The 25,395-nt window shown below is 49.4% G+C and overlaps 1 protein-coding gene across 2 annotated transcripts in view; it reads left to right on the top strand.

Moving 5' to 3' along the window:
* The window catches only part of ZNRF1 (zinc and ring finger 1), a 107,135-nt gene that overhangs the window by 60,185 nt on the left and 21,555 nt on the right, over positions 1-25,395 (top strand). Inside the window, exon 2 of one of the 2 annotated variants that reach the window (XM_073307077.2) lies at positions 15,236-15,331. The exons of the other annotated variant lie outside the window; for it this stretch is intronic. Coding sequence (XP_073163178.1) covers positions 15,236-15,331 — 96 coding nt within the window. The remainder of the gene's footprint in view (positions 1-15,235; positions 15,332-25,395) is intronic. 2 annotated transcript variants of the gene reach the window in all.

Below are 25,395 nucleotides of genomic sequence, written 5' to 3'. Positions count from 1 at the left end.
CAATCGACTGTATAAAATCAATTTCTAAAAATCGACTTCTGTAATATCGATCTAATTTCGTAGTGTAGATCTACCCTCTATGAATTCCAGTTGGAAATCTGCCCAGTTTACAACTCATGCTGTTTGTTCTACATGGTGGCTCCTGCCAATCCTCCTTGGGATCTGAGAATCAAGCTGGGTTCTTTCTGGCTCATCAACAGTGAAGAATCATAGAATATCAGGGTTGGAAGGGACCTCAGGAGGTCATCTAGTCCAACCCCCTGCTCAAAAGCAGGACCAATCCCCAATTAAATCATCCCAGCCAGGGCTTTGTCAAGCCTGACCTTAAAAACTTCTAAGGAAGGAGATTCCACCACCTCCCTAGGTAACGCATTCCAGTGTTTCACCACCCTCCTAGTGAAAAACTTTTTCCTAATATCCAACCTAAACCTCCCCCACTGCAACTTGAGACCATTACTCCTTGTCCTGTCCTCTTCTACCACTGAGAATAGTCTAGAACCATCTTCTGGAACCACCTCTCAGGTAGTTGAAAGCAGCTATCAAATCCCCCCTCATTCTTTTCTTCTGCAGACTAAACAATCCTAGTTCCCTCAGCCTCTCCTCATAAGTCATGTGTTCCAGATCCCTAATCATTTTTGTTGCCCTTCGCTGGACTCTCTCCAATTTATCCACATCCTTCTTATAGTGTGGGGCCCAAAACTGGACACAGTACTCCAGATGAGGCCTCACCAATGTCGAATAGAGGGGGACGATCACGTCCCTCGATCTGCTGGCAATGCCCCTACTTATACATCCCAAAATGCCATTGGCCTTCTTGGCAACAAGGGCACACTGCAGACTCATATCCAGCTTCTCGTCCACTGTCACCCCTAGGTCCCTTTCCGCAGAACTGCTGCCTAGCCATTCGGTCCCTAGTCTGTAGCTGTGCATTGGGTTCTTCCATCCTAAGTACAGGACCCTGCACTTATCCTTATTGACCCTCATCAGATTTCTTTTGGCCCAATCCTCCAATTTGTCTAGGTCCCTCTGTATCCTATCCCTGCCCTCCAGCGTATCTACTACTCCTCCCAGTTTAGTATCGTCCGCAAATTTGCTGAGAGTGCAATCCACACCATCCTCCAGATCATTTATGAAGATATTGAACAAAACCGGCCCCAGGACCGACCCCTGGGGCACTCCACTTGACACCGGCTGCCAACTAGACATGGAGCCATTGATCACTACCCTTTGAGCCCGACAATCTAGCCAACTTTCTACCCACCCTTTCTACCCAGAAGAGTCTGCAATCAGAGCTTGGCTGGCTAGTCTGTTGACAAAGCATGAGCCTGCAGATTCCAGCTCCCTCTCCTGGGGCTCTGCTGTCTGGGCAGTGCTAACAGAAGTGGGAAGGAATAAAAACTTATTTTAGTCACTGAAGTAAGCTGCTCTGACTCTGTCCTGAGTGTCTGAGTAAGAAGGTGCCTTTATTTCTGGTCACTTTCCAGGGGATAACCATAGTTGTAAGGTGTAAGGCAGTCAGTTCCTGCAGGAGGCACTGTGTATGTTCATCTGCTGTGGGACCACTAGCATCTCCGCTTCCAGAAGTAAGAAGGAGGCTGCTCTGTGGAGGAGCTGCAGGGTGCCCTGTTCCTCTTTTCTGCCTGCTGTCATTTCCTGGAGGAAACCCCCCCTACCCCCCTTTGGCAAGACATTCCCCCCCAGGGCAGTGGCAGCTCGACCAAGGAAAATGCAGGCAGAGCAAGCCAATGGGTAGATCCACGCTGGTGTCCTCTGGATCAGGGAGTGCTTAGCCAGGCTCCTCAGGAAAGGCCTCTGGAGAGATCTATTGCTACCTTTTGTGAAGCCCAGCTTGACAGTGCTCTGTACTATATAGTAAGCACAGGCTGTCGCAGCCAGGGACACGCTGTCCCTGCAGGGGTGGGCAGGAGAGGTTCACATACACCTTCCCTAGGTAAGTCTGGCCCCCCAGCCTCCTTACCAGAAGCTCTGGAAAGACACCAGTCCCATGATCTACATGTTCTGTACTGGTGTGAGTCAGACCATGTGGAGCAATCTGAACCAGGATATGTCTCTGTCCCAATCCAGGACCCCTTCCCGGGCAGCATGCCCTCCTCACAGCTTGTAAGGAGCCTAACTGAATGGGAAATCTTTGGGGCCTGGTGCAGAAGGCCCAGGTGGGTGCTAGCATGTGCCCCACATCCGACTGCCCAATGTACTCCTTCAAGCTGGTGGAGTTTGATTATGGATGTTATCAAAGGATAGGTGAAAAGAGAAAAGGAGTACTTGTGGCACCTTAGAGACTAACCAATTTATTTGAGCACAAGCTTTCGTGAGCTACAGCTCACTTCATCGGATGCATTCCGATAGGATAGGTGGTGATTGCTTCAGCGTCCCTGATCATAGAGGAGACAGACCTGTTTCTCTTGCCCTTAGCTGGTCTGTTTGTGGTTTCAGTATGTTCTTGACACAACCCTTGGAAAGGCTTGGTCAGGGGTGCTAGGATGCCGTACAAAGGTGCTGGGGCTTCTCTCCTCCACACTAAGATTTCTTACCCAGCAGGTCACTTCCTGCTGGCAGTGGTGCAGTTCAGCAAGCCAGTGTCAGACCCTTGTGTGGACAGTGTGTTGGGGAGACTGACCTTCCTCCCCAAGACACTGGTGGATTTCTCCCTTCTTATGCTGCCATTATTGCAAGGCCCTTCTCCACCAACTCCCCGGGCTTCCGACTGCAGGGGTCCGCAGCCTTTAAAGCTCACCTAGGATATGAACTCTCGGCACCCTAGATCAGCAAGCCTTTCATTGTCCAGGAGAGCCCTGTCTACAGGACTGGTGCTGTGTATCAGTCTTTGCTCCGTAGCAGCCTTGCAACTTCCTGGTCGTGTCTAAAGCACATTGGGGGGAATATTGACACTGCAGTTAAAAAACCTGCAGCTGCCCCGTGTCAGCTGCCTCGGGCTGCGGGGCTGTTTAATTTGCAGGGTAGGGATCCAGGCTTGGCAGGAGCCCAGGCTCTAGGACCCTGCAAGGTGGCAGGGTCCCAGAGCTCAGGCTGTAGCTGGAAGGGCAACAGTAAACAGCCCCTTTGCCCAAACCACACAACCCATGGGGGTCTAATTGCAGCGTAGATGTACCCTGGTGCCAGGGGAGGAGGTTAGTTTCTGCAGCCAACCTTCAATCCATTCCTAGGCAGAAGATTTGCAAGGCAGCCATTGGGTGGTGGTTTGTTGCTAAGACTCACCCTCACAGAAAACATGGCTCATGGATTGTTACAGATCTCTTCCTGGGCTAGGAGTGCTCCAGTTCATCTTTCCTCCTCCTCCTCCCCCCCCACCCCTGTGTAGGTGGGTTTTAGCCTGTACGTTTCATGTACCTTAGCCCTTGCCATTGTTCCTTTAAAACGGTCTGTTTGTGGTTTCGGTATGCTTGCGAGTGTTGCTCCGCATCCTGTTTTCAGGTTTCAGAGTAGCAGCCGTGTTAGTCTGTATTCACAAAAAGAAAAGGAGGACTAGTGGCACCTTAGAGACTAACCAATTTATTTGAGCATGAGCTTTCGTGAGCTACAGCTCACTTCATCGGATGCATTTGTCAGTTGCAGCAGCTTTCAATCTTTTCCTACAAAGCTACAAGCTCCTGCTCTATTTAAAAGGCAGCCCTGGGGCGTTCGGCCCCAGAAGTGGGGGTGTGTATTAGGGTCCTCTGTGAAGAAGAGTGGATTACTGCAGGCCATGCTTACACAGGAAGGCCTAACCAGTCATGCAGGAATAAGTGTCCCGCAGGGGTAGGGTTATTTTGGTGTGAGCTGCTTTTCTGGGTTCTCTTTAAGCTGCTTCCTAAGCAGCTTACTTAGGTAAATGGGAAAATGCCTCACTTATACCAAAACAAGTGTCCATGTGGGGGCTATGCTGGTAGGACTCCGTTTAAATTCCCACCTTGCTCATTCCAGGAGAACTGCCCTGTGCAGACTGGCGTTCCCTGTGACTGTTGACCTGGAAAGACTACCTCGCCCTCAGGTCACCAGCCTGCCTTCTCCTCTCATTGTGAGGGGGTCCCCAATAACTTTCATGGCACATTTCAGAGTGTCAAGCTGCTTTGCTTAGAGAAGCTGAGAACAGGGAGTGGTTGTGGCTTCTGCTGTGGGGCTTGGTGTACTGGCCTAAGCACAGGGCTGGTAACTAGGACTCCTATGGTTCTAATCCAGGTTGGCCCTGATTTTTCACTGCCTCTCAGCAAGCCAGTTCATCTCTTTCCCTTTCTGTAAATACATACCTAGCTCTCGGGGAGGCTTGATGAGTTACAGGGGTGAAGAACAGTATGTTGATCGCATCCTTGGTAATACCGATAACCACCACAAAGCCCTCCTCTGTGGGTCCGTCTGGCTGAGGTCTTGCTGCCCTGTTCTGGGATTCATCTTTGATTTTATGTTGTTGGCAATTTCCTGACAGCCTCATGGAAAGCTGCACTAATGGCCTATGCACATCCATCATGCGGCAGCTGTGGAAACCCCACAGTGCTGCAGGGAGTGCCAGGTCTCCCTTTGCGTTACCTACAGTGCCAGGATGATACCTAACACACGGGGCCCTCACCTATTTTATGGCCACTGAAGGTGCCATGACTCTCTCTGCAGATTTCCAGGCCTAATGCCAGATCGGGCAAGTACCTTATGCCTCCTGCAGTGTCCCCCAGAGACAAGATTTTTAACTTCCTGTCCTGACCAGTGCGGTGTTGTGCGCTGTTCAGGAACGTTGCGTGGCATTCTAGAGATGGCTGCCTTTCGGTGGTGGATGAGTGACTTGTTTGTTGTAATTCTTTTGGCCTCCTTTTTGCTGTAAAGTACTAAATAACGTATATTTCGCATTCCTGTTGAGGCCATTTTAAGTGTACAATCATTATTCTGGCTCTGTGCACAGGAAGGGCCTGAACTCTCTCACTCTCGTTAAACCAGGGGGAATTTGTGTATCGAGACCTGCTTTCAAGAGCAAAAATGACCCAGCTAAAACCATTTGGTAGCAGAGAAAAATCTGATTAATCCTTAACCAATTTGTATACGTTCCTTCTCTCACCTCTACGGGCTATGCATATATATGAAGAAGGCTCTTAGTACTGCAGTCAGACCTAATCAAAGGACCTGTCTTCTTAAAGCTATTTATCCTCTCCCTCTCTGCAGGCAGGGAATTTCCTGAAGTGCACGAATATTCTAATACCGATCTGCATCAGGAGCTTATGAGCGCTGGCTGCGTCAGAGAGCGCTCTGCTCTGCTGAGCTCAGGGCGGGCAAACTGGTAACCATGGCGTAGCTTGGCTCTGCCCACGCTAGTTCAGCACACTGCCTTCTGGAGCTCTGTGCTGGAAGAGGTGGCTGGCTGGTAAAGGGTTGGACGGGGCAGTACTGAGCGTGACTGCACGGGGGTGGGGGAGAGACAGAGACAGCCCACCCAGCTTAGGGTTAGCACTTGGTCTTTCAGTGCCAGAGGGCTAGGGCTCTGGGGGCGTTGTGAAGGCAAAGTTCTCAATTGTCATGAGTCCCTTGTGCTGCTCAACAGCTGTTCACCAGCCCTGGGGGAGCAAAGGTTCTGCCACCCCCTTGCCTTCTAGATAGGTGGGGGTGTGAGATTGAGACGATTTGAGACTAAAAGGCTGGGGGATGGGCCCCATGGGCAGGTAGGGGAGGAAATCTTTTGGAGCAAGAATAGGTGTTGGGATGTGACTTTTGCTCCTGGAGGCTTGCACGGGAGGGGGCCTTGGCCCTCAATCAGCCTCGACCTTTGATGCAGCCTGGGTGCCTGGTAGTACAGCCTCTGCACACAGTGCTGTTGCTCACTGTGGGCTTGTCTACACACAGACTTGTTCCCCATTAGCTGCAGTGTGGAGACTTTGCTCTGGAATAAGTGTGTCCACATATGGAGTTAATCGGGAAGAACTTTGTGTAGATGAGCCCCTAGAGCCAAACATAACACCCTCCCTCTCTCCTTTTCTGTCCCTTTCCCTCTCTCTCATGGTTACATTTTAAGGGCATGGCTACGCTTGCAGATGTAGAGCACTGTGAGTTAAACTCACCTTTGTAGAGCACAGAGGGAAGGTGATGCCGTGTGTCCACACTGACAGCTGCAAGCGCACTGGAGTGGCCACATTTGCTGTACTTGCACGGCATTGGGAGCAGTGCATTATGGGCAGCTATCCCACAGAGCACCTCTTCCCATTCTGCTGCTGTGGCTTGTGAGAAGGAGGCAGGGAGTGCGGGGCATTCTGGGTCATGTCCCAACGCCCCGTGATGCATTGGTTCGCATCCCAGCAATCCCTGAGCTTCCGTCCACATTTGGCACCATCTTTCAATGTTTTTTTGTACTGCGTGCTCTGTCTTCCCTTTCGTTCTGCGGGAATGAATCCCGAAGTGCTGAGGAATATGCTGATGGGTCTTGCCAGCACGTCACGTCTGGCAGTCGAGTTACTCCTTAAGCTGCAAACTGACAGTGAGGAGTCCGATGATGATATTGACTCGAGTAATGCACATGACATGAGTTTGCTTGTGGCATTCACGGACTTGCTCACCACAGTGGAACACCGCTCTTGGGCTTGGGAAACAAGCACCAAGTGGTGGGATCATATCGTCATGCAAGTCTGGGATGACCAGCAGTGGCTGCAGAACTTTCGGATGAGAAAAGCCACTTTCATGGGACTGTGTGAGGAGCTCGCCCCCACCCTGCGGCGCAAGGACATGAGATTGAGTGCTGCCCTGTTAGTGGAGAAGCGGGTGGCTATTGCGATCTGGAAGCTGGCAACTTCAGACAGCTACTGATTGGTCGCTAACCAGTTTGGAGTGGGGAAGTTGACCGTTGGAATCGTGTTGATGCAAGTTTGCAGGCCCATTAATCTCATCCTGCTCAGAAGAACCGTAACTCTTGGTAAGGTGCATGATATTGTGGCTGGCTTTGCACAAATGGGTTTCCCTAACTGCGGAGGGGCGATAGATGGGACACATATTCCAATTCTGGCACCAGCCCACGTAGCCTCTGAGTATGTTAATCAGAAGGGGTATTTCTCGATGGTTCTCCAGGCGCTTGTGGATCACTGTGGACGTTTCATTGACATTAACACAGGCTGGCCTGGAAAGGTCCGTGACGCACGCATCTTTCAGAACACTGACCTGTTCAGGAACTTGCAAGCTGGGACTATTTTCCCCCAGATCAGAAGATCACCATAGGAGAAGTCGAAATGCCCATTGTGTTCCTTGGAGACTCCACTTACCCTTTAATGCCATGGCTCATGAAACCCTACACAGGGAGCCTTGACAGCAGCAAGGAGCGGTTCAACGACAGGCTGAGTCGGCACAGAATGACTGTGGAGTGTGCTTTTGGCTGTTTAAAGAGCCTCTGGTGCTCTCTGTATGGGAAGTTGGACCTGGCTGATGAGAACATCCCCGTGGTTCTATCCGCAGGGATGTACCCTCCATAACATTTGTGAAGGAAAGGGTGAAAGATTCACTCAGGCATGGAACTCGGAGGTTCTACACCTGGAGGCTGAATTTGAACGGTCAGAGAGCAGGGCTGCCAGGATTAGGGATGCCTTGAGGGAGCAATTTGAGGCTTAAAGGAACGGGTAATTTCTGGTGCCCTGCACGGGAGGGAATTGCTGTGGTTCCAATGTTAGTAGGAATCTGTGTTGCTACGCTGACTTGCAGTGCCTGTTTCTTTCCTGGGCTAAAGTATCTTTTACTTAGAGCAATAATAAAGAATGTTTTCAAAGCCAAAAAAGCCATTTACTGAAGAAGGAAAAAAAAAATGCATTTGTTGAAAAGAAATACAACTGCTTGGGAAACACAAAGGGCAAGGGGGTGGGATGGGGAATGGTACAATCACAGATTTGTGTATGCCCTGTTATCATACTCAGCCTTCCTGTCTGGAGTGCTGTGCAATGAGTGCTGCACTTCTGGCTGGCTAAAATGCATGGTGATGAGGGTTGAGTGCAGTGAGTAACGGTCACAGTTTGCAGGGCTGGGTGGTGAAGCGACAGGTGCAGGCAGCTGGTGGCGGTAAGAACCCGGATGTTGGGGAAAGTGGGTTGGAGGTGACATGGGGGCACAAGGGAAAGAGTTTTGGGACAAGGGCTGGGGGGGGGGGGCAGGCATGGTAGTGCTCTGCCTACATGGCTACAAGTGCCTGGATCAAGTCCACCTGGCGCTCCATTATGCCTATCAGCTGATCCGTGCTTTGCTGCCGGAGCACCGTGCTTTTGTGCCGGCACACCTCATTCTGCTGGTGGATCTTACTTTCACTGTTCCGCCACTCCTGCACTTTTCAATTTTCATTTCTCGAATGCTGCATTACTTCATGCAACAGGTCTTCCTTGCTTCTATGTGGCCTCTTTCTGATTCTTTGGAGTCTTTCAGCCGGTGATAACACAGACAGCTGAGATCTCACGGTTGCATCTGTAAAGGCAAAATGCAACACTTAACAGAGGCAGCATTGTTTACAACAGACAGAGCAATGATTCCCCTGTACTTAAGGGCAAGCACAGTCTACACAATAGCATAATTTGTCTGTGCCAAAGTGCGTGCACGTAACCCACTGGAGCCCCAAAATGGTGAGTAAGCACAGGGTCAAGTGTGACTGATTGTTTCACGGCTGTACTGTCCTCTGGGGTTCTGTGCCTTGGGGAGAGCCAACAGCGGCAGAGGGCCCTTATGCTGAACACTGTCCCCACATTTTCCACAGGAGTCTGTCCTGGAAGATATTTTGCTGCTGAGGGTGACCAGGGAAGCAAGGGAGGGTCTTCTACTGCCATGTGGCTTCCACCCTGGCCCATATGCAGCTTGCCTGTGTGCAGCAATGGTCCCCCCGCCCCTCATGGCACAGTGGCACTGACAGGTTAGCCTGACTGGGTCAGGACCACAGTGGCTCTCCCGAGAAACCCGTGCAAGCGCATTGCCCACGTTCTGGATGAGACCTTTGAAGAGATCACTGAGGCCGATTACCGCGATGTGAGAGAGCACATCAACGCCCTATTCCATATCGAGGTATGCATGCAGCCCTAACCCTCCTCACCCCAAGAGCCCACACCGAATAACTTCCTTCCCAAAATAAAAGCCACATACCAGGAACATGTGGTGTTTGTCCTTCCCCAAGCACTGGCTGTCGCGACTGGCTCCCTTCCTCCTGGCTTGAGAACAGCTCCTGGCTGCATGCATCTAGGGATTCTGGGGTGTCTTCCTCTGCCGGAGCACCCTCACTCCTGCTTTGCTGCTCCTCCTCCTCCTCCTGCCTTGTTAAACTGGGCTCTGAAGTGTCTATGGTGGTACTCGGAGTGGAGGTGGGGTCACCCCCAAGTATTGCGTCCAGCTCTTTGTAGAAACGGCAGGTTGCGGGGGCAGCACCGGAGCAGCTGTTAGCCTCCTGGGCTTTGTGGTAGGTATTCTGCAGCTCCTTCACTTTAACCCTGCACTGTGGTGCATCCCAGTCGTGGCCCCTTTCCATCATGTCCCTTGATATCTGCCCAAAGATATTGTAATTCCTGTGGCTGGAGCGCAGCTGGGACTGGACAGCTTCCTCCCCCCAAACACTGATGAGGTCCAGCACCTCGCCATTGTTCCATACTTGGGATCGCCTGGCGCGCGGAGGCATGGTCACCTGGAAAGATGTGCTGAGAGCACTTCACGCCTGGCTGAGCAAACAGGAAGGGGATTTTCCAGATTCCCTGAGAATTTAAAGGAATTCTCAAAGGAAGTCTGACAGTCGGTCACCTGAGGGCAGGGCAATAGAGTTCAAAGTGATGACGAGAGTGGCTAGCACAGGTATTGTGGGACACTTCCGGAGGCCGATCAGAGCGCACTATAGGACCAGGGCGTCCACACTGGTGCTGCGGCGCTCCAGCGGGGGTGCACAAAACATTATTCCACTTGCCGAGGTGCAGTATCAACAGCATTGTAGCCGCAGAGTCAGAGCTCTCTACTTGCCTTGCCAGTGTGGACGGGTAGTGAACTAGTTTGCCCGGGGCTCCTTTATTGCGCTCTAACTTGCAAGTGTATCCAAGCCCTTAGAGTTAGTGCGTGGCAAGCCAGGGTGTGAACATACAGTGCACTGGCTTGCCACAGGCTAACTGGCTGCGTGGACCCTGGGGCTGTGTGCTAAAAGTGTACTTTGATGTCTGGCTCTTTGAACGGGAGTACATTGAAGTACAGTAGGGAGCTTTCGGGGTGCGGCAGCAGGGTCTGCACGGGGCTTTCAGGGCGTGCAGGCTGGGTAGGGCACTGTATGTTCACACACTGGTTTGCAGCATACTAACTTTCCATGTAGATTGTGAGGTAATATCTTTTATTGAATCATAGAATCCTAGAATATCAGGGTTGGAAGGGACCTCAGGAGGACATCTAGTCCAACCCCCTGCTCAAAGCAGCACCAATCCCCAACTCAATCATCCCAGCCAGGGCTTTGTCAAGCCTCACCTTAAAAACTCCTAGGGAAGGAGATTCCACCACCTCCCTAGGTAATGCATTCCACTATTTCACCACACTCATAGTGAAAAAGTTTTTCCTAATATCCAACCTAAATCTCCCCCACTGCAACTTGAGACCATTACTCCTTGTTCTGTCATCTGCTACCACTGAGAACAGTCTAGAGCCATCCTCTTTGGAACCCCCTTTCAGGTAGTTGAAAGCAGCTATCAAATCCCCCCCTCATTCTTCTCTTCTGCAGACTAAACAATCCCAGTTCCCTCAGCCTCTCCTCATAAGTCATGTGCTCCAGCCCCCTAATTATTTTTGTTGCCCTCCACTGGACTCTTTCCAATTTTTCCACATCCTTCTTGTGGCCCAAAACTGGACACTACTCCAGATGAGGTCTCACCAATGCCGAAGTATAAGGAATTAACACATGTTGCAAGAAACACCTTAAAGGAGAGTTATGGGTTACCAGTTGTGCTACTGAGACATAAAGCCAGTATCTCTGCAGGGTATCATGAAACAATTACAGCCCATGCTTGACGGTGACCACATCCTGGAAGAAACCTTTCCCAAACAACCTCGCTAAGCTCATCAGAAGCAAGCTTCCCACAGACCACGACACACCAGCTGAACAGATGCAAAGCCTGCAGTGTCCTCTCCACTGCTATGATGATCAACACTCCCCACAACATGCCTTTCAGGGGTCCTACGCATGCCTATCACAACACATGGTGTACCTCACCCAGTGTATCAACTAGGTGGGTGAAATCAGAATGATGTGCGTTCGAACAAAGCTGTGCAGAAATGTGCGCTGTGCACGCGAATGAAGTCTCGCAGAAAAATAAGACCCAAACACCACAAAACAATTGCTCCATATCTGACCTCTCAGTCTTCCTCCTCAAAGGAACCTTCCCAGCACCTTCAGAAGGTGAACCTGAGAACTGAAATTCATAACTCTGGTGGATACCAAAAATCATGGACTCACAGAGAGGGTGGTTTTATCTCTCATTGCAAGGGCCTGTAACCCAGTAACTCTCCTTTATCCTGCAGAGGTGTTAATAGCTCACTTCAGTTGGAATGGTCTCTTGCAACACGTTAACTCCTTATGCTTAACAATCTGTTCTGCCTTGTATTTAGCTGTGACACTGAGTACCTTCCTCAGACCAGAAGGAGAGGTCTGTGGCACTCAAGTTTGTCTCTTTTACTGGGACAGCTTCTGTTGGTAAAGATCCTCATCCGCCTTGTCTCTCTTATCCTGGGACCAATGCAGCAACACTGCAAGCAGGTAGATTGTGACAGAGATGGCAATTTCCTGGACAAACCTTAAAATAATTAAGTTTAAGTATTTTAGGAGTTCAGTGTATTCAAAATGCAAATGGTTATGTATTATTGTGGGACTGTGTAATGTCCCTAGGGGGCAGCCATGTCTAATGTAAACTCTGGGAAGTATTCTGAGCCTCAAAAGACTGTTTGAAACAATGGGCCAGACAGGAGTGAACTTTCAAAATTCTAGGAGTACTTGTGGCACCTTAGAGACTAACAGATTTATTTGGGCATAAGCTTTCATGAGCTAAAACCCACTTTGTGGTTTCCCAGGAAAGCTCTAGGGGAATTGTTAAGCCGATGTCTGCAAGAACTCAGCCCCCAGAAGCTTTGCACCAGGGAGTCTGCTGATCACCTGTTACATGAGGAGAAGCTCAGAGCCCTAACTGTGAAGTGGTAACTCACAGCATGACACAGGGGCGTGCTTGTTCTGAGCAAAAGGTGTCAGGAACTTGCAAAGCCTTGCAAGTGGCTGGAAGCCCCCGATTTCACTTGATGTGGGGCTTGATAGACTCTCTAGTGCTGGGCTGCTTGACAAGGCTACAGCCTTGGGCTGATGGGACCGATTGGTTGATGGAGGAGGGAGTTACTGTCCCCACACCTCCTGCTGAGCCCCCCGCCCCCGAAGCAAAGTGGCCTTTGGACTCCTGTTGTGCTAAGAACTGGCCCTGAACCCCACAGGCCCTGAACAACCCTCCAAAAACTCCTCCATCGCTGCTGACCTAATCTGGACAGGCAGGGCAGCCTAGATGTTGAAGACTGTACAGCATCATATCAACTCCTTGACCCAGCCAGTTCCACAGCCCTTCAGATTTGTGCTGTGCTGGGGCCTACCCAGCAATGGGACCCTCATCAGCATCTCAGGCCAGCTGCAGAGCCGCTACCACTGAAGGAGAGATGGCCCCTAGGGGCTGGTATTGGACAGGCTTTCCCATCAAAGTGGGGTCACTGTCTGTCCTGCCCTTCCTGCAGAGACTTGTTGTTTCCATTTGCCAGAGTTAGCTCTCACTGCAGACCTTGTTCATTGCCTGCTCTCTTTCTCTGTTTCTGCTGGGACCAGTCCCATTGCTGGGAGCTCTGTGATTAACAGGCCAGCTAGCACAGTGTTCAAAGCCTGGGCCATGGCTGGCTGTGACCTTTGTGCTGAGGTGTTTGTAAACAGGCAGGCTGTCTCTAGAATTGTGTTGAGTTGCTTCCCCCCCACCCCCAACATCCCCTCGCAGACCCATGGGGATTGTTCAGGGCTCCAGCAATCAGAACCAGATCAAGCAGGCTGAGAGCTCTGTTACATCGGGTGCTATCAGAGATGGGGTCTGTGAGAGCTAGGAGGTGTCCTTTGCAGGGCTGGATCATTTTGAGCAGAGTTCACTTGCCTGTTGGCCCCCTTTGCCTGCCACCTGGGGCTTGGGTTGACTCTTTCATCTTAGGCTGCTACTCCTCCCAGTGCTCTCTCAGATTCCTAAAAGGACACACACATGCCTACGTCACACTGTGTGTCTGGGGGACATGTTAGAAGCATGTCTCTATGTGGCCACCATATAATTCCAGTGCTGAATTGAGGCAGATTTAGGTGGCAGTTGGAACCGAGGACCCCTATCCTGTGGCAGACTGGTTGACTTTAGGCAAGTCACTTTCTCTCTGTCTGTCTGAGATTACCTCCATGTACAGATGGGATAAAACCACCGAGGTGTCTGCTGAGGTTTGTGAAACACTGTGGGTTTGCCCAGTGGTATCAGGGTACAAACCATGTCTTTGTGGGAAGCAGCTCCCCTCTCCACTGAGTAAGAGGGAACAGGAATGCCAGCAAAAAAGGGACTTGGGATCCCAGGCGGCTAGGCGCTGAGAGCACGAAGTGCAGCATAGTGAATGTCAGGGTTCCTTCCCCACTCTGAACTCTAGGGTACAGATGTGGGGACCTGCATGAAAGACCCCCTAAGCTTACTCTTACCAGCTTAGGTTAAAAACTTCCCCAAGGTACAAACTTTGCCTTGTCCTTGAATCGTATGCTGCCACCACCAAGCGTGTTAAACAAGCACCAGGGAAAGAGCCCACTTGGAGACGTCTACCCCAAAATATCCGCCCCCCCACCCCTATCTCCCCTTTCCTGGGGAAGGCTTGATCAAAATCCTCAGCAATTTGTACAGGTGAACACAGACCCAAACCCTTGTATCTTAAGAACAATGAAAAATCAATCAGGTTCTTAAAAGAAGAATTTTAATTAAAGAAAAGGTAAAAGAATCACCTCTGTAAAATCAGGATGGTAAATACCTTACAGGGGTAATTGCATTCAAAACATAGAGAATCCCTTAAGTTACAAAAAGACACAAAAGCAGGAATATACATTCCATCCAGCACAGCTTATTTTACCAGCCATTAATCAGACGGAAATCTAACGCATTTCTAGCTAGGTTATTTACTTACTAACAGAAGTTCTAAGACTGCATTCCTGATCTGTTCCCAGCAAAAGCATCAGACAGACCTTTTGTTCCTCTTCCTCCCTCCCTCCCCTTCCCCCCGCCCAGATTTGAAAGTATCTTGTCTTCTCATTGGTCATTTTGGTCAGGTGCCAGCGAGGTTACCTTAGCTTCTTAACCCTTTACAGGTGAGAGGGTTTTGCCTCTGGCCAGGAGGGATTTTCTGGCACTGTATACAGAAAAGTGGTTACCCTTCCCTTAATTTTTATGACCTCCTGAAAAAGGGCAAGAGCCGCAGCTGTGGCCAAGCTGAGCAGCCATGTCGTGCTGCTGGTGTCCCTCACCCCCATCTCCCTCTCCCTTCCTCCTCCCTCCTGTGGCTCTGCGCCCGTTCATTACGTGAGCTGGGTTAGCTCCTCATTGTGGATCCTCTGTGTGTCCAGCACAGACCTGCTCCATGTGCTAGCAACATCAATACAAATGCTCCCAACGGGAGGGGAACTATTAGTGTGGCTAGCAGGAGTGGGGTGAAATTCAGAGGGGGGAATCTGAGCTTCCGGCACGGGCTCTTTCTGACCGAGCCCTACTGGGAAAGGTGGGAGCTCCATTACTCTAAACCTAGTCTGGAGAAAGCTGTGGGCAGTGCTCGCTAGGGAAGTGAACTGGCCGATAGCCGTGTTCGTTGGGTGGTCGGGCTCTAGGTGGCGTGGGACCCCGGTGTGGGGTCTCTGCCTCTGTCCTGCCTGCGTTAGCCGTAGCGCAAATGCATTCTGTGCACATTCTGTATTTCCCGTGGCTGGCAGGCGTGTTCTGGCCTGTGCGTCATGCGGGGAGCAGCAGTGGACTGGGCACAGAGTGCTAGCAGAGTTCTAGGTACTGAGCAAGGAGTGTCTTCGCTCCTGGTAAGAGCCTCTGTTAACACCTGGGCAGTGTTGGCTGTCTGCTTGGAGCAGGCTGGTTACTTCATGCCAGGGCCTGCCGTCTGGCAGCAGCGAGCCTGCGGCCCGGCTCCCTTGTGGGGTTGGGGTGCATGTTGTCTAATCGTGGTTCCCTCTGCTTCTTTCCAGGTTTCAAGTGCCCCATTTGCTCCAAATCTGTGGCTTCCGACGAGATGGAAATGCACTTTATCATGTGTCTGAGCAAGCCCCGCCTCTCCTACAACGGTAAGGGCTCCCTTTGTGTGCAGCAGCTGGCTCGTGAGCCCTAGGGAGGGCCAGTAAACATCACAGGGTTTGCTAGGCAGCTCAGCCCAGGACACGGAGAAAAGCCTCATCGCAGGTAGACGTGCTGCGTCCCTCCAGGAGAGGGCCCAACTGTCAGGCTTGGAGGGGTCAGCTTTAGCTGGCTTGCTACGGGGAAGCATGTCCAGATAAATGCTCTCCTGGGCTATGAGTTAGCCCCACCCCCAGCTTATTCAGGGCTCTTGCTTCTTTCCACCCTTTGGATACAGGAGCTGCCCTGTCTCGGCCATGCCCTTCCTCCCTGCTTTGCTTCCAGCTCAGGGACTTCCCATCACACTTGTGTTCTTCAGCTGGGAGTGGCCAACCAGCTATTGGTCCTGTGTGCCCAGGCCTCTGCTCTCCACCCCCTTGTTAGGTGTAACACCCTTCTCCACACAGCCCCCATCCAGCCCTACTTGGCTCTTCCCAAAACTACCCCAGTGGGGGGGAAAGGGGCAGCTAGCTGGGTCACACGTGTGGGGCTGGGGGCTGAGGATCAACCCTGTTGGCTTGCACTGTGCAGAGCTTTGTCTTGCGAGGTGGGAGTGGGGTGGAGGAGTGTGTGGGGAGAAGATGGGGCAGCCCTAGACATAGGCTGTGCTGGGAGCAGAAACCCTGAAGTGTAGTGTCTGGGGAGGGTGGGCTATGTGCATTTCCTCCAGAGCATTTGTGGGGCGGGAGTGCCCCCAGGGCACTCTGGGGTCACTTCATTTCTCCCAGTGACTTGATCAGTGAAGAATTGAACACTGGGGATGGGAACTGATTGGCCTAACTTGGTTATGCAGCCAAGACACTGTGTGGCTGGTGGTAGGATCTAGTGGTCCAGGTAACCCACTTCCTGGGAAATAGTCAAGATGGGTTTTGTAAAGGGAAATCATGCCTCACCAGTCTACTAGAATTCTTTGATGGGGTCAACAAGCATGTGGACAAGAGGGATCCAGTAGATATAGTGTATTTAGATTTTCAGAAAACCTTTGACAAGGTCCCTCACCAAAGGCTCTTAAGCAAAATAAGCAGTCATGGGATAAGAGGAAGGGTGTTCTCATGGATTGGTAACTGGTTAAAAGATAGGGAACAAAGGGTAGGGAATAAATAGTCATTTTTCAGAATGGAGAGAGGTAAATAGTGGTGTCCCCCATGGGTCTGTACTGGGCCCAGTCCAATTGAACATATTCAGAAATGATCTGGAGAAAGCAGTAAACAGTGAGGTGGCAAAATTTGCAGACACAAAACTACTCAAGATAGTTAAGTCCCAGGCAGACTGCGAAGAGCTACAAAGAGATCTCACAAAACTAGGGGTATGTCTACACTACAAAATTAGGTTGATTTTGTAGAAGTTGATTTTTAGAAATCGATTTTATACAGTCAATTGTGTATGTCCCCACTAAGCGCATTAAGTCGGCGGAGTGTGTCCTCAATACCATGGCTAGCATCAACTTACAGAGTGGTGCACTGTGGGGTAGCTATCCCACAGTTCCCGCAGTCTCTGCTGCCCATTGGAATTCTGGGTTAAGCTCCCAATGCCTGATGGGGCAAAAACATTGTCGCAGGTGGTTTTGGGTACATGTCTTCAGTCGCCCCTCCCTCCGTGAAAGCAACGGCAGACAATCGTTTTGCGCCTTTTTTCCTGGGTTACCCGTATGGACGCCGTACCACAGCAAGCATGGAGCCCGCTCAGCTCACCACTACTGTTGTGAGCACTGTAAACACCTCGCTCATTATCCTGGAGGATGTGCAGAACCGGGCTAAGAGGCGCCAGCACGAGGACGACTGATCGGTTCATGGACACAGACGTTCCTGAAAGCATGGGCTGTGGCAATTGGGACATCATGGCGGCAGTGGGGCTGGTTGATACAGTGGAACGCCGATTCTGGGCCCGGCAAACAAGCACAGACTGGTGGGATCGCATAGTGTTGCAGGATTGGGATGATTCACAGTGGCTGCGAAACTTTCGCATGCGTAAGGCCACTTTCCTTGAACTTTGTGAGTTGCTTTCCCCTGCCCTGAAGCGCAGGAATACCAAGATGAGAGCTGCCCTGACAGTTGAGAAGTGAGTGGCGATAGCCCTGTGGAAGCTTGCAATTTCTGACTGCTACCAGTCAGTCAGGAATCAATTTGGAGTGGGCAAGTCTACTGTGGGGGCTGCTGTGATTCAAGTAGTCAAGGCAGTCACTGACGTTCTGCTATCAAGGGTAGTGACTCTAGGAAATGTGCAGGTCATACTGGATGGCTTTGCTGCAATGGGGTTACTTAACTGTGGTGGGGCGATAGACGGAACGCATATCCCTATCTTGGGACCGGACCACCTTGCCAACCAGAACATAAACCACAAGGGGTGCTTCTCAATGGTGCTGCAAGCACTGGTGGATCACAAGGGACGTTTCACCAACATCAACGTGAGATGGCTGGGAAAGGTGCATGACGCTCGCATCTTTAGGAACTCCAGGCAGTTTGAGCAGTTGCAAGAAGGGACTTACTTCCCAGACCAGAAAATTACCATTGGGGATGTTGAAATGCCAATAGTTATCCTTGGGGACCCAGCCTACCCCTTGCTTCCATGGCTCATGAAGCCGTACACAGGCAGCTTGGACAGTAGTAAAGAGCAGTTCAACTATAGGCTGATCTAGTGCAAAATAGTGGTAGAATGTGCCTTTGGACGTTTAAAAGCTCGCTGGCACTGTTTGCTGACTAGGTGAGAGCTCAGCGCAACCAACATTCCCATTGTTATTGCTGCTTGCTGTGTGCTCCATAATATCTGTGAGAGTAAGGGGGAGACGTTTATGGCCAGGTGGGAGGCTGAGGCAAATTGTCTGGTGGCTGATTTTGAGCAGCCAGACACCAGGGCGATTAGAAGAGCACAGCTAGGCGCGCTGCGCATCAGAGAGGCTTTGAAAACCAGTTTCGTGACAGTTGTGTGTGTTTCTCCTTGCTGCAAACCCGCCCCCTTTGTTGATTTTAATTTCTTGTAAGCCAACCACTCTCCCCCCCCTTCGATCACAGCTGGCAAAGGAAATAAAGTAACTATTGTTTTGAAACCACGCATTCTTTCTTTATTAAAAAAAAAAAAGTGAGATAACTGACAAGGTAGGCCGGGTGGGGTAGGGTGCGGGAGGAGGGAAGGACAAGGCCACATTGCTTATTGTAGCCACACTACAAATCATAGAATCATAGAATATCAGGGTTGGAAGGGACCTCAGGAGGTCATCTAGTCCAACCCCCTGCTCAAAGCAGGACCAATCCGCAACTAAATCATCCCAGCCAGGGTTTTGTCAAGCCTGACCTTAAAAATATCTAAGGAAGGAGATTCCACCACCTCCCTAGGTAACACATTCCAGTATTTCAGCACCCTCCTAGTGAAAAAGTTTTTCCTAATATCTAACCTAAACCTCCCTCACTGCAGCTTGAGACCATTACTCCTTGTTCTGTCATCAGCTACCACTGAGAACAGTCTAGAGCCATCCCCTAACTCAGGGGTTGTACCGTATGATTGGAGAATTGCTGACATAGTTCCTATTTTTAAGAAAGGGAAAAAAAGTGATCCGGGTAATTATAGGCCTGTTAGTTTGACATCTGTAGTATGCAAGGTCTTGGAAAAAATTTTGAAGGAGAAGGTAGTTAAGGACATTGAAGTCAATGGTAAATGGGACAAAATACAAAACATGGTTTTACAAAAGGTAGATCGTGCCAAACTAACCTGATCTCCTTCTTTGAGAAAGTAACAGATTTTTTAGACAAAGGAAACACAGTGGATCTAATTTACCTAGATTTCAGTAAGGCGTTTGATACCGTGCCACATGGGGAATTATTAGTTAAATTGGATAAGATGGGGATCAGTAGGAAAATTGAAAGGTGGATAAGGAATTGGTTAAAGGGGAGACTACAACGGGTCCTACTGAAAGGTGAACTGTCAGGCTGGAGGGAGGTTACCAGTCAAGTTCCTCAAGGATTGGTTCTGGGACCAATCTTATTTAATCTTTTTATTACTGACCTCGGCACAAAAAGCGGGAATGTGCTAATAAAGTTTGCAGATGATACAAACCTGGGAGGTATTGCTAATTTAGAGAAGGACAGGGATATCCTGCAGGAGGATCTGGATGACCTTGTAAACTGGAGTAATAGTAATAGGATGAAATTTAATAGTGAGAAGTGTAAGGTCATGCATTTAGGGATTAATAACAAGAATTTTAGTTATAAGCTAGGGACGCACCAATTAGAAGTAACGGAGGAGGAGAAGGACCTTGGAGTATTGGTTGATCATAGGATGACTATGAGCCGCCAATGTGATATGGCCGTGAAAAAAGCTAATGCGGTCTTGGGATGCATCAGGAGAGGTATTTCCAGTAGGGATAAGGAGGTTTTAGTACCATTATACAAGGCCCTGGTGAGACTTCACCTGGAATACTGTGTGCAATTCTGGTCTCCCATGTTTAAGAAAGATGAATTGGAACAGGTACAGAGAAGGGCTACTAGGATGATCCGAGGAATGGAAAACTTGTCTTATGAAAGGAGACTCAGGGAGCTTGGCTTGTTTAGCCTAACTAAAAGAAGGTTGAGGGGAGATATGATTGCTCTCTCTAAATATATCAGAGGGATAAATACTGGAGAGGGAGAGGAATTATTTAAGCTCAGTACCAATGTGGACACAAGAACAAATGGATATAAAGTGGCCACCAGGAAATTTAGACTAGAAATTAGATGAAGGTTTCTAACCATCAGAGAAGTGAAGTTTTGGAATAGCCTTCCAAGGGAAGCGGTGGGGGCAAAAGATCTATCTGGCTTTAAGATTAAACTCGATAAGTTTATGGAGGAGATGGTATGATGGGATAACATGGTTTTGGTAATTAAATATTCATGGTAAATAGGCCCAATGGCCTGTGATGGTCTATTTGATGGGGTGGGATCTGAGTTACCCAGGAAAGAATTTTTCTGTGGTATCTGGCTGATGAATCTTGCCCATATGCTCAGGGTTTAGCTGATTGCCATATTTGGGGTCAGGAAGGAATTTTCCTCCAGGGCAGATTGGAAGAGGCCCTGGAGGTTTTTCACCTTTCTCTGTAGCATGGGGCACGGGTCACTTGCTGGAGGATTCTCTGCTCCTTGAAGTCTTTAAACTACGATTTGAGGACTTCAATAGCACAGACATAGGTGTGAGGTTTTTTGCAGGAGTGGTGGGTGAAATTCTGTGGCTTGCGTTGTGCAGGAGTTCGGACTAGATGATCATAATGGTCCCTTCTGACCTAAATATCTATGAATCTTTGGAACCCCCTTTCAGGTAGTTGAAAGCAGCTATCAAATCCCCCCTCATACTTCTCTTCCACAGACTAAACAATCCCAGTTCCCTCAGCCTCTCCTCATAAGTCATGTGTTCCAGTCCCCTAATCATTTTTGTTGCCCTCCACTAGACTCTTTCCAATTTTTCCGCATCTTTCTTGTAGTGTGGGGCCCAAAACTGGACACAGTACTCCAGATGAGGCCTCACCAGTGTCAAATAGAGAGGGAGGATCATGTCCCTCGATCTGCTGGCAGTGCCCCTACATATACATCCCAAAATGCCATTGGCCTTCTTGGCAACAAGGGCACACTGTTGACTCATATCCAGCTTCTCGTCCACTGTAACCCTAGGTCCTTTTCTGCAGAACTGCTGCCGAGCCATTCGGTCCCTAGTCTGTAGTGGTGCATTGGATTCTTCCATCCTAAGTGCAGGACCCTGCACTTATCCTTATTGAACCTCATCAGATTTCTTTTGGCCCAATCCTCCAATTTGTCTAGGTCCCTCTGTATCCTATCCCTCCCCTCCAGCGTATCTACCACTCCTCCCAGTTTAGTATCATCCGCAAATTTGCTGAGAGTGCAATCCACACCATCCTCCAGATCATTTATGAAGATATTGAACAAAACCGGCCCCGGACCGACCCTTGGGGCACTCCACTTGATACCGGCTGCCAACTAGACATGGAGCCATTGATCACTACCCGTTGAGCCCGACAATCTAGCCAGCTTTCTACCCACCTTATGGTGCATTCATCCAGCCCATACTTCCTTAACTTGCTGACAAGAATACTGTGGGAGACCGTGTCAAAAGCTTTGCTAAAGTCAATAAACAATACATCCACTGCTTTCCCTTCATCCACAGAACCAGTAATCTCATCATAAAAGGCGATTAGATTAGTCAGGCGTGACCTTCCCTTGGTGAATCCATGCTGGCTGTTCCTGATCACTTTCCTCTCATGCAAGTGCTTCAGGATTGATTCTTTGAGGACCTGCTCCATGATTTTTCCAGGGACTGAGGTGAGGCTGACTGGCCTGTAGTTCCCAGGATCCTCCTTCTTCCCTTTTTTAAAGATTGGCACTACATTAGCCTTTTTCCAGTCATCCGGGACTTCTCCGGTTCACCACGAGTTTTCAAAGATAATGGCCAATGGCTCTGCAATCAGAGCCACCAATTCCTTCAGCACTCTCGGATGCAACTCGTCCGGCCCCATGGACTTGTGCACGTCCAGCTTTCCTAAATAGTCCCTAACTACCTCTATCTCCACAGAGGGCTGGCCATCTCTTCCCCATTTTGTGCTGCCCAGCGCAGCAGTCTGGGAGCTGACCTTGTTCGTGAAGACAGAGGCAAAAAAAGCATTGAGCACATTAGCTTTTTCCACATCCTCTGTCACTAGGTTGCCTCCCTCATTCAGTAAGGGGCCCACACTTTCCTTGGCTTTCTTCTTGTTGCCAACATACCTGAAGAAACCCTTCTTGTTACTCTTGACATCTCTCGCTAGCTGCAGCTCCAGGTGCGATTTGGCCCTCCTGATATCATTCCTACATGCCCGAGCAATATTTTTATACTCTTCCCTGGTCATATGTCCAACCTTACACTTCTTGTAAGCTTCTTTTTTATGTTTAAGATCCGCTAGGATTTCACCATTAAGCCAAGCTGGTCGCCTGCCATATTTACTATTCTTTCGACTCATTGGGATGGTTTGTCCCTGTAACCTCAACAGGGATTCCTTGAAATACAGCCAGCTCTCCTGGACTCCTTTCCCCTTCAAGTTAGTCCCCCAGGGGATCCTGGCCATCCATATTCTCCATAACACCAAGGGAATTTCCAGAAAACCGGAAGAAAGCTAATGTTGTACCAAGATTTTAAAAGGCAAATGAGATGACCCTAGTCTGACACTGATCACAGATAATGGAGCAGCTTATATGGGACTGATGGGTGAAATTCTGTGGCCTGCGTTGTGCAGGAGGTCAGACTAGATGATCATAATGGTCCCTTCTGACCTAAATATCTATGATCCCTTTTAGCCCAGCGCAAGCAATCCAGCATGAGCAGGGTCCTTTTACTGTTCCCTTACAAAAATTCCCCTATTTCAACCAGGTGACCATGAATGATATCACTCTCCTGAGGCTAACACAGAAAGATAAAGACCGAATGTTGCTTGAATTCGACCAAAACCCAGGACCATTCGCTGCCATGCTTTGTGCTGCAATGATTCCAGACTCCTTGCTACTGACTTGGCATGGTAAAGTGTCCTACTGTGGAGGACGAAATAAGGTAGCCCTCCCCAGAAACCTTCTGCAAAGGTTTTCAGAGCACCTCCAGGAGAGAATCATAGAATCATAGAATATCAGGGTTGGAAGGGACCTCAGGAGGTCATCTAGTCCAACCCCCTGCTCAAAAGCAGGACCCATACCCAGTTAAATCATCCCAGCCAGGGCTTTGTCAAGCCTGACCTTAAAAACTTCTAAGGAAGGAGATTCCACCACCTCCCTAGGCAACGCATTCCAGTGTTTCACCACCCTCCTAGTGAAAAAGGTTTTCCTAATATCCAACCTAAACCTCCCCCACTGCAACTTGAGAGCTTCATGGAGAAGTCCCTGGAGGATTCCCGCTCCATCCCCAGACACGTTAAGACTTTTCCAATAGCTGTACTGGCCACGAATGCATCCCAATTCTTCAGGGCAAATCAAACATTAACCACTATTGCTTTTAAACCCTGTACTGTAGTTACAAATGTGCACTCCCCAGAGCTGCCTTCTCCAGCTTCAGGGTCGGGGATCCTGCCTTGGAAGGGTATTGGCTCCAGGGTGATGAAAAGGTCCTGGCTGCCAGGGAGAATGGATTCACCGCTTGCCTGCTGCGCATTCTCCTCCTCCTTCTCATCTACAAAATCCTCCTTCCTGTTGAATGAGACTCTCCCCCCCTTGCAGGTGTCCACAGACAGTGGTGGGGTAGTGGTAGGGTCCCCGCCTAGAATGCCATGCAGCTGATCATAGAAGCTGCATGTCTGGGGCTCTGACCCAGAGTGACTGTTTGCCTCCTTTGTCTTTTGGTAGGCTTGCCTGAGCTTCTTGACTTTCATGTGGCACTGCTGTGTTTCCCTGTTGCAGCCTTTCTCCACCATGCCCTGTGCGATTTTGGCATATATATCAGCATTTCTTCTTTTTGATTGGAGTTCAGCCTGCACAGATTCTTCTCCCCATATAGCAATCAGATCCAGTGTCACCCATTTGCTCCATGCTGGAGCTCGTTTGCAATTCTGGGGGGACTGCATGGTCACCTGTGCTGCTGAGCTCACCACGCTGACCAAAGAGGAAATGAAATTCAAAATTTCCTAGGGCTTTTCCTGTGTGCCTGGCTGGTGCATCGGAGTTGAAAGTGCTGTCCAGAGGGGTCACATTGGAGCACTCTGGGATGGCTCCTGGAGGCCAATACCGTCTAATTGCGTCTGCACTACCCCAAATTCGACCCAGCAAGGTCGATTTTAGCGCTACTCCCCTCGCCAGGGAGGAGTACAGAAGTCGATTTTAAGAGCCCTTTAGGTCAACGGAATGGGCTTGGTTGTGTAGACGCAGTCATCTTAAAATTGACCTAACGTGGCTAAATTCGACCTAACCCCATAGTATAGACCAGGGCTCTGTGACTGGGCAACAAAATGGCAGATGAAATTTCATGTTGATAAATGCAAAGTAATGCACATTGGAAAGCATAATCCTAACTATACATATACAATGATGGGATCTAAATTAGCTGTTACCACTCAAGAAAGAGATCTTGGAGTTGTGGATAGTTCTCTAAAATCATCCACTCAACGTGCAGCGGCAGTCAGAAAAGTGAACAGAATGTTGGGAATCATCAAGAAAGAGAAAGATAATAAGACAGAAAATATCATATTGCCTCTGTATAAATCCATGGTACGCCCACACCGTGAATACTGCATGCAGATGTGGTCGCCTCATCTCAAAAAGGATATATTGGAATTTGAAAAGGTTCAGAAAAGGGCAACAAAAATGAGTAGGGGTATAGAACGGCTTCCGTATGAGGAGAGATTAATAAGACTTTTCAGCTTGGAAAAGAGGCGACTAAGACAAGATATGATAGAGGTCTATAAAATCATGAGTGGTATAGAGAAAGTAAATAAGGAAGTGTTATTTACTCCTTCTCATAATACAAGAAAAAGGGGCCACCAAATGAAATTAATAGGTAGCAGGTTTAAAATGAGTGAAAAAATACTTTGTGTTTAACACACTGTCAACCTCTGGAACTCCTTGCCAGAGAATGTTGTGGAGGCCAATACCATAAGAGGGTTCAAAAGGAAGCTAGATAGATTCATAGAATATCAGGGTTGGAAGGGACCTCAGGATCTAGTCCAACCCCCTGCTCAAAGCAGGACCAATCCCCAACTCAATCATCCCTCCCAGGGCTTTGTCAAGCCTGACCTTAAAAACTTCTAAGGAAGGAGATTCCACCACCTCCCTAGGTAACGCATTCTAGTGTGTTTCACCACCCTCCTAGTGAAAAAGGTTTTTTCCTAATATCCAAACTTAAACCTCCCCCACTGCAACTTGGGACCGTTACTCCTTTTCTGTCATCTGCTACCACTGAGAACAGTCTAGATCCATCCTCTTTGGAACCCCCTTTCAGGTAGTTGAAAGCAGCTATCAAATCCCCCCTCATTCTTCTCTTCTGCAGACTAAACAATCCCAGTTCCCTCAGCCTCTCCTCATAAGTCATG

This window comes from Lepidochelys kempii, chromosome 12 (genome assembly GCF_965140285.1).
Source record: "Lepidochelys kempii isolate rLepKem1 chromosome 12, rLepKem1.hap1, whole genome shotgun sequence".
NCBI lineage: Eukaryota > Metazoa > Chordata > Testudines > Cheloniidae > Lepidochelys > Lepidochelys kempii.
Note: the sequence above shows the minus strand (reverse complement) of the source record. Positions and strands in the feature narration are given on the sequence as shown.